Source organism: Oryzias melastigma, linkage group LG10, assembly GCF_002922805.2.
Source record: "Oryzias melastigma strain HK-1 linkage group LG10, ASM292280v2, whole genome shotgun sequence".
Taxonomy (NCBI): Eukaryota; Metazoa; Chordata; class Actinopteri; order Beloniformes; family Adrianichthyidae; genus Oryzias; species Oryzias melastigma.
In genome coordinates, this window is record NC_050521.1 from 15,177,980 (window position 1) to 15,187,062 (window position 9,083).

At 36.6% G+C, this 9,083-nt stretch overlaps 2 protein-coding genes across 3 annotated transcripts in view; one reads left to right on the plus strand and one right to left on the minus strand.

Moving 5' to 3' along the window:
- The window catches only part of LOC112153311 (E3 ubiquitin/ISG15 ligase TRIM25-like), a 4,643-nt gene extending 3,790 nt beyond the window's left edge, over positions 1 to 853 (minus strand). The window contains exon 1 of the mRNA XM_036214057.1: positions 6 to 853. Within this exon, the coding sequence (XP_036069950.1) occupies positions 6 to 853 (848 nt within the window). The remainder of the gene's footprint in view (positions 1 to 5) is intronic.
- Positions 854 to 1,547: 694 nt separating this feature from the next.
- On the plus strand, positions 1,548 to 8,778 carry LOC118599259. 2 transcript variants are annotated; one of them, XM_036214004.1, is made up of 10 exons: positions 1,548 to 2,220; positions 4,293 to 4,432; positions 4,531 to 4,663; positions 4,960 to 5,232; positions 5,325 to 5,881; positions 6,090 to 6,209; positions 6,999 to 7,043; positions 7,141 to 7,227; positions 7,564 to 7,608; positions 7,752 to 8,778. In XM_036214004.1, exons 6-10 carry the CDS (start codon positions 6,171 to 6,173, stop codon positions 7,929 to 7,931), a joined length of 396 nt encoding a protein of 131 aa, XP_036069897.1. In that variant the 5' UTR covers positions 1,548 to 2,220; positions 4,293 to 4,432; positions 4,531 to 4,663; positions 4,960 to 5,232; positions 5,325 to 5,881; positions 6,090 to 6,170; the 3' UTR covers positions 7,932 to 8,778. The 2 variants fall into 2 exon arrangements, with proteins under 2 accessions (XP_036069897.1, XP_036069896.1); XM_036214003.1 differs by lacking the exons at positions 6,090 to 6,209; positions 6,999 to 7,043; positions 7,141 to 7,227; positions 7,564 to 7,608; positions 7,752 to 8,778 and having other exon boundaries at positions 5,325 to 6,061.
- Positions 8,779 to 9,083: the final 305 nt, after the last annotated feature.

Below are 9,083 nucleotides of genomic sequence, written 5' to 3' on the forward strand. Positions count from 1 at the left end.
TCAGCTCAGTGATCTCCTGCTGCAGCTCCTCCTGAAGATCTTTGACTCGACTCACTTCAGTTTGCTGCTGGGATCTGATCTGCTGCTTTACATCACAGCTTCTTTTCTGGATGAGACGGATCATCTGAGTGAAGATCTTCTCACTGTCTTTCACTGTTTGATCAGCAGAGTGATTGATGGCCTCCGCCTCCTGTTGAAGCAGCTTTATCTCCTTCTCTCTGTCCTGGATTCTCTGCTGGATTTGTTGTTGACTCTCCTCCAGCTCTCTCTGCCTCTCCATCCTTTCTGCTGCAGCTGACACTATTTTATGTCCCTTGTGTTCTTCCACAGGGCAGATACAACAGATACACTTCTGATCAGTGCGACAGAACATCTTCATCACCTCATCATGAATGGAGCAGATGTTCTCCTGCAGGTTCCCGGAGGGTTCCACCAGCTTGTGTTTCTTGAATGCAGCTGCATCCAAATGAGGCTGAAGGTGTTTCTCACAGTAAGAGGCCAGACAAATCAAACAGGACTTAATAGCTTTCAGTTTTCTTCCAGAGCAGACGTCACAGGACACATCTTCAGGTCCAGCATAGCAGTGATCAGCAGGAGCAGCTTGGAGTCCAGTCTTCTTCAGCTGATCCATTACAGCAGCAAACATGACATTTTTCACCAGAACAGGCCTCGGTGTGAAGGTCTTCCTACACTGAGGACAGCTGGGGATTTTCTCCTCTCCATCCCAGAATCCTTCAATACATTTCATGCAGTAGCTGTGTCCACAGGGAATAGTCACCGGATCCTTCAGCAGATCCAGACAGATGGAACAGCAGAAGCTCTCTTGATTCAGATCAACTTCTTTCTGCGCCATTTCGACTGTGTGAGTTTCACTTCCTCAAAACTAGTTTGAAAACGACCATCCAATCAGCTTCGTTCTTCTCTTACCAACAAAATGACAGAGGAGCTGCAGATCAGGAAGAGGAGAGCTTAAAGCGACTTTTAAAAATGTTCACGTACATATATTTTCCTGTTAGATACAGGGGCAGAGCTATGAGGGTAAGAGGAGGCAGCTCCTCCATCAAACAAAATTTACCCAACACTTTAAATCAGAGTAACTGGAAAATAGTATCTATGGGTAAACAAGCTAAACATGTTTAAATAGTACATCACCTAAGAGTTTTATTGAAGTTCGATAAGAGATCAAATAATCTTGATAAAACCAAACTGTTGTTTCAGATTAAAATCATTTAACTGTATTTTATTTCCAATTTGTTTTATTTTTTATTTCCATTTTGTATGGATTTCCTTTCAGATTGTTTCAAAAGCATCTCGTTGTTTTACGGTGAAGAGTTGGTCCATGATGATACTGAACTTCTGGACTTCACCCCCTTTCAGAGACTAAACCAGTCACAGCTTTATTCTATGAAGTTCAAAGTGAATCTTGTTCATAGTCTTGTTACAGACAGGATATTGACATTTTTCATTAGAAACAATAAAAAAACTTACATTACTTGAATATTTCTGATTTCTTTAATTATTCTCTTTTAAAATCAGTCCAACTTTAGAGACATGTGTGCATGTTTGCACGTGTTCGTTGGAATGCGTGAGGGGCAAAAGACAAATGAATTATTGTATTTTAATCAAAACTATCTTTTAATATTTCTGCACAAAATGAGAAAAGTAAAAGTAAGGCAGCGGGACAATAATCTCAAACACGCCGTTATATAACATACACATTACATACACAATTTTATAAATAAATCGTCTGCTGAAATACTTCATTTAAACTTGTGATTGTCACTTTATTGTCTATTTATAAAGAGGACTTTGGTTTGCGTGAGAATCTTTTTCGCGGAGTGATATGTGATGCGGTCCGAGCATTTCTGGGTGTGGTTTGACTCGTTGCTGGGAACGGACTGTTGTGATTACATTTTCAAAATAATAGTTAACGCTGGCATATTTTCACGGTAAACTGTAAAGTTTTTAAAAAATGTTTTTACAGACGTTTTTTTTATTTTTATTTTCAGAGCAACTTGTTTCGGAACTGAAGAAGCTGCTTGAACGAGCAGCGATCTATTTTCTTCCAGTTGTGCGGCTGAACTGAACTTCGTAGGACCAAAAATTGTCAAACACGGCTATATAGTTGATTTTTGGAGTCACGTGACTGATTCGCGTGCCTATTTTCTTTTCCACGGACCATGTTCGTGACTTTTTTCCCTGTCTTTTATGTCCTCTTTGGTGAGTTCTGCCTATTCTTTCAGAAAAGACTGGGTTTGGATAGGTGGAAAGGAAAAGTAAACATTTCTAATATTTTTTTTCCTTGCATCTTTTTTACTTGCATGAATTTACACCGAATTTTATTTCGTTTTTAGCCTTTACTTTACGTGTTTTTCCACAAAAAAAACACTTGTAGAATAGTACAAGAAGTCACTCATTCTCCCAAAACAAATTAATTTGAAAAACTATAACTACTGTTTGAATGCTCAAAAATTGTCTGCACATCTTCACACATTTTCGATTTTTTTACATTTGATTTTGTAATGATCTTTAATTTAAAAAAAATATATTAATGATTTCTATTTTTTTTAATGGAATAAAAAATAATCTGTATATATGTTATATGTTTAATATATCTGATACTTGAATTATATTAATTATTTTTCTAATGAAAAATAATCTGTTTTTATTTTTCTGATGTTTCCTGAATTTTCATTATGAAAAACAAGAATTTCCCCCTGTTAGCATTAATAAAGTGTCTTGTATCTGCATATGCTGTGATAAAGTCTGAAATGGTGTTATGTCTACTTACATAGTCATTTAATTTATTGATACACAAGGACTTTTAATGGGTTTTAGCTGTGTTAGTAAGGTAAGAATATCTAATAAGAAGTTATGAACTGGAAAATGATAATTCATGTAAATGAAATGGTAAGGTTGAGCGGGAGTGGGTTTAGACAAGTTCGCTTCCTCCCACTCCCTTTCAAGCAATCTATTATTTGATGCTGTTATCTTGCGTCTGACATGTGTTGATTGTATTTCACATGCGTTCTTGCTTGATTGCCTGAAAAAACAAACACTTGCATTCTAAGTCAGTTAAAAAAGCCGGTGTATCTCAACCTTATAGTTAGAAATGCTTTTAGCTGTCACGGACCTAGGTGTGTGGAATTTTAGGGAATTCCTACCAAGAGCACTAAGCTTTGAGCCTGATATAGCTGCAGTCCAAGGTCCAGTCAAAATGTATGTTTAGTGGAAAGCAAAAGGGTCAAAAATGATCACATAGGTCATCTTCGTGCATGGTTCAGATCATGGACTGAATAAGAGACCTGGACTGAGCGATCCCTTCTGATTTGAGGTGTTCCAAATAGAAGCTGGCTCCAAAAACTCTAAGACTACTATTGAGAAATAAAAAGCTATTATTCTGTCTATTATTTTTTTGTGTAAACTACAAAAAAACCTGATGATTCATGCCTTGAAGTTATGGGAAAGAGTAACGGAACTTATACTGAGATCAGAAGTAAATATTTGTGAGAAAAGAAGTGTAACATAGCTCTGTCCAGGGTGTACCCCTCTTTCACCCAACAGTAGCCGGTACAGACTCCGGCAACCCTGAGACCCTGAAAGAAATATAACAGGTTTAGAAACTGTATGGATGGAAGTGTATCACAAATCAATTCAAACTTTATGAGTAAAAAGTCCTCTTCGTGCTTTTAGCAACTCAAAGCCCTTTACAATGAAAAGCAAGACAGAGGCATCGCCCCACACAATTAATACTGTCATGAAAACATGACTGTAATTATAGAGAAAGTATGGCTCTGTTGTGAGGAAACTTTCAATTGAGAATCTATGTAGTCCAGCTTAGACTTAGTCAGGTGATTCTGAGATAAATTCAGGAGAGCAGATAGAGTTGGTTTGGACACCCCAAGAAGAAGAACAGTGTTAGGATTACCAGGAGAGTTTATGGATAGTCAAGGAGGATATATGGGTTGGTGTGAACAAGGACGATGCAGAGGATAAGGTTACCATGTTTTGCCATGGTAACCACTAAAGAGACCAATTGAAGGACAAAGAAGATGCTACTATATATTTGTTCTTTCAAAAAAGCTCTGTTGATTCTAAATGCCAGGTAATTACTCAGAAATCAAGACTTTTGATAAAGAATTTATGTTTAAATACAGATTCAGCTTTAACAACTATAACATTTGCCCATTAAGTTTCATCAATGCAAGTTTAGAAAATGTCTTCACCTTTATTAAATTAATTTCTACACCCCTATGCATATTAATTTCAGTCTTTCTTGTGTTTTACTAAAGGTTCTTCCTGTGGTTTACAAAATAAAAAGGTGTGCTATGGCGGCAATATAGATATACATTTTAGGTCATTTTCTATGAACAATAAGCTGTATTTCTATCCAAGAGAAGGAGAAAGGAAATTACTGATGGATAATCGAGAAGTGAGTGTGATTTGATAATAGAAATCTACATGTATTGCCTATACAGACATTCTAGGGTGAGTCTCTGTTAATAACTGTTTGTTTTTACTTTCTCGTAGGCTAAGGATCCACGACTCCAAGTTTATAGTAACTCAGTAAAACTGACACAATTGACTGAAAAAGATAATGGAAAGTTTGCCATTGAAATGTTTCGTGGGGAAATCTCACATTTATTCTCAATGACAATCTTGGGTGAGAACTTCACAGTTTTGTATTCCTTTTCTGTCAAATGTTGATTTAATTTCACTAAATGCAAGAAAGGTGAACCCAGCAGAATAATAAAAAACGACATTGTTGTTATACTTTAAACCTAAAATTATCCAAAGATGATCTAAAGATGATTTTATAACATCACAATAAAAGTTTATTGAAGTGTGATGTATGTAACTGATCATAAAATCCCAATTAATCCAAACTGCGGTTACAGATAACATCATTCAACTGTGTTTTATTTCCGTTTAGCATTGTTTGCGTTTTCTTTCTTTCAGATTGTTCAGAGGACATCTCATTGTTTTTTGGGAAAGAGTTGGTGCGCATTGTTCCTAGCCGTGCTGAACTCCTGGAATTCACCCCCTTTCACAGCCTAGACCAGCCTCAGCTATTGTGGGAACGTGCAAACCCTCACAACAATTATGGAGGACGAGGGAAAGTAAGCGGAGACGTCTTTGGGATTTCCAAAGTCACCCAGGAAGACAACGGCTACTACAACTTTAGACATAAAAACAAATATGTGGTGTTACGGCTAAAACTCACTGTTGAAGGTAATGCTGGGAGAATAATGAAAGCTATGTTTGAGACAGTCCACTGCACAAGTCAGTATGTTGTTATGAAATTAAAATGTTTTCTTTCACAGAAGACACCAATTACTACGATTTTGAAGAATCCGAGGACATCTTCCTTCAATTTCCTTGGGCCAGTAGAGACTGGACTGTCACTTTTAAGCCATATTACAACGACGATGAAGAAATAACAATCATAAAAGCAGGAAGTGTGGTCAGAAGCAAAAACCCTTTCTATCACAAGATTGAAATTAAAGATTCTGGCATAAATATCTGTTGCATAACAAATGGAGATGCTGGCACCTTTAAGTTCAGAGACCCTGCAGGAAACCTGGCTTTGGTTTCTCGTGTGCAAATTAATGGCGAGTACATTTTTTGTAAATAAGGCAAACTGATGGTTTCTCCCATATCATTATAACAACCCTGAATACTTGTACTTTCAGAAATTCATCGTTCAGCGAAAGATTCCACAACTGATATTTTTACTGTTTTTATTATTCTTGCTGTTATTGTGGCTGTCCTTGGGGTTCTCTGCTGTTGCTGTTACTGTTGCAAAAAGGGGTGCTGTGAAAAGACAGAGCCTCCTTCTCCGGTTGCTCAGACTGCAACAGAGCCTAAAGTGTATTATCATGTAAGTATTTGAAAATATTTGTCAGGATTCCTGTCCTCAACCTGTGTGTCTGGCTCTCTGCATGACCTGGGTGTAGTTTCTGGCTCTTCTCTTAGTCCCAACCTCTGTTTCTGCTATTTTGCTCCACCCACCCTGGCCCTTACAGCAATATGTCAGCACAAAGTGATTCCTTTTATTTTACTTTTAAAATGTAATCTTTTAATTCCAGGGTTTAAATAAGCCTAAAGGTTCAGAATTTTCTGCACCACCTCATCATGCAGCGTTCCCTCCTCCAGCAGTGAATGCTGGGATGTCTGATGATGCTGCAGCTGCTTCTTCTGGACCTGTGGTAGGTGGGATAATGTGGGATACACCTTCAGAAAAGACTTAACATATCATAACAAAGATGAGTTGGTCTTATAATGGGTTATTTTTTATTTTTATATCAAATTTGCACCAAATCCTTTGTCTTAGTTTCCACATTTTTTAAAGGGTGACCAAACAGGGCAGTTGGAGGCTGACTCCATTCTCAGCCCAGATTTGAAAAATGCGACTGAGTTACAGAATCCAAGATAGGCGGGGCCTTTATACTAGAGTTGCTGAACATGATGATGTGGAACTTCTGTAACTTACACCAGTTGACCAATCACAAAATTCAACTGCATTACATTGTTTCAACCTGTAGGGGGCAGCACACAGACAGTTTTTGATTATATTTTCAGGAATTAAACAAGTTTATTTTAATTCGTCAAATAAGTGTCAATGACCAACAGACAGGACTTTTAAAGCCCCATTTATAGAGGTCAAAAGCTAAAAAAGTTGATTTAGGGTTTGGTTACCCTTTAAGTCCAGCTCTTTTTGGGAAAGTTGAGAGCTGAGTATTAATTTTTTCTGATCTTTTGAATCAACTGGATTCTTGTTTAGTCGGTCTGCTGTAGATTTCTTGTTGGCTCACTGTCCTTCAGTACCTACTTTTACCTATAAAAGTCATGGTCTAAAAATAAAAAAAAAATCTCTTAATTAACAAAGAAAAGTCTTCAACAGATTATAGCAATACAAGAGTTAACTGTCAGGGGAAACGTCATCCTGCCACTTGACTTTTGCAATAAGTTACAAGTTCTCTCTTTTTTTCTCATAGGAATATCAAACAACGTATGAGGATACAAACATTTCTCAGCCTGAGGTACATTAAGAAACATACTCGTCTCTTAAACTAAAAAGAATAACTGATTATTTGTGTTTTTTCCTCTTCTTTTTCTTTTATTAAACACTGTTTTTAGGTAGCACCTCCAGCTTCAGAGCAGTTTGCTCCATCTTCATCTTCTGGTTACAACCCTGTGTCTTCAGACTATCAGCCAGTGTTTGAGGTGAAAGGACTAAGCTCTGATCCGTGCTAAGCAGTATGAAGTTAAATAGTGCAAATACTCACTGTAAAAGGTTATAATCTATAATTTAAAGCAAATTATAGTTAAACATGCTTTAAATGTAAGGGAATAGTTTTCCTGCTGCTTGTATTTTTTCTTTAACCTCTTTGGACTTGAGCTATGATTTGAGCTCATGTAGTCACAGGGCTTTAGTTAAGCCAAATAACTACTGTGGTAATATAACCCAAAATGTGATGTCCAATCATGTAGAGACCAGATCTTAAGAGGTTAAACATCAGGGATTGATAAACTGTTTTGCTCTTTATTGTTTCTCCACAGACACACTATCCAACATATGAGATTAGGAATATCTCTCCGCCTGAGGTACACTTTATAATAACAACATATTTGTCTTTCCTGCTTGAAAGAAATTGGTTTTCAATTTTAGTCAAGTGGAGTTTTAGTCATTTGATTTTAATCATTATTTTGGATTTTTTGCCTTTTTTTGTATCAAACACTCATTGCAGGTCACAGCTGGAGCTTCACAGCAGTCTGCTCCATCTTCATCTTCTGGGTACAACCCTGTGTCTTCAGACTATCAGCCAATGTTTGAGGTGAAAGGACTAAGCTCCACCTTTGATCTTCCACTCACTACAGAAAATTCCTCTACAGATGTTTACAATTCCGATAAAATGAACTTTCTGTAACAAGGAATTATAGTGTTCTAACTCATGGCCCATTAGGGGGAGTGTGGTTACAGACTCTGCCCTGAGGTTACTTATGAGACAGAAGATAAAAGTCGTTTCACTTTCTCCTTGATAACAGGGAATCATATGGAAAGTTATTATAAAATGATGATCATCAGCGTACTGATATTTATGAATTATACCAGTAAAAAGGTTTTGATTAAAATTAAATTAGAAACAATAGACTTATAAGTATGTTCTAAGCCAGAGTAAGAGCTTCAGGATGTTGGATATATCCAGAACATGAACACCTCCAACACTCCTAACCTCAAATGTTGCTTTAATAACTGAAAGTTTCTAAAGCAAACTATTTGTGCTACCACTACTACTTCTACTACTGAGTCATATTTTGGGGCAGAGCGGTCAACTTCTGATCGGAAGATCACAGGTTCAGGTCCTGCCTTTCCTGCCCACAAGTCGAAATGTTCAAGGGCAAGACACTGAACCCTACATTGCTCCTGGTGGTCAATGGTAGACGTCAGTGTTCAGCATCAGTGTTTGAATGTGTGTGTGCATGGGTGAACAGGACGATGACTGTAAAGTGCTTTGGACCTTCTAAGAAGGCAGTAAAAGCACTATAAAAGCACTACGCTTTTACATTTTTTTTACCATTTAATTAGTCTATCAGTTTTCTTTTTATGTTTTGACAGTATAATTTTATACTGGTTTTATTTGAAGGGTATAAAAAAGTTTACCGTGTGGAATTAATCCTTTAATGTGTCTATTTTCTTGTTAAATTGCTTTTATCTTGAGGCGTTTGTACCAAATATATTTCTCATGGTTATTTTATTAAACTGATGAAATGCTTTGTTGTTTGTATTTTTTTTCTGGATTGGTTTAAATGTTTGACAGATTCTTTGTTGTTTCTATTAACTGAAATGATTGTTGTAGACCTATTATTGGAATTAATAACTAAGATTAAAAAAGCAAAATATTGATTTTACAATACAGTGACATTCAAAAATACTGCAAAGTAATAAAGCTAATTGCAGAAAAAAATAGTACACCAGACCTCTTATCCTTGTTTGTTGCAAACCTAGATTCTAACTTTTTACCTCATTTTCTGCAAATAGAAAGTAAAATTCATGTTTTGAAATCAGTCCACAATCTACA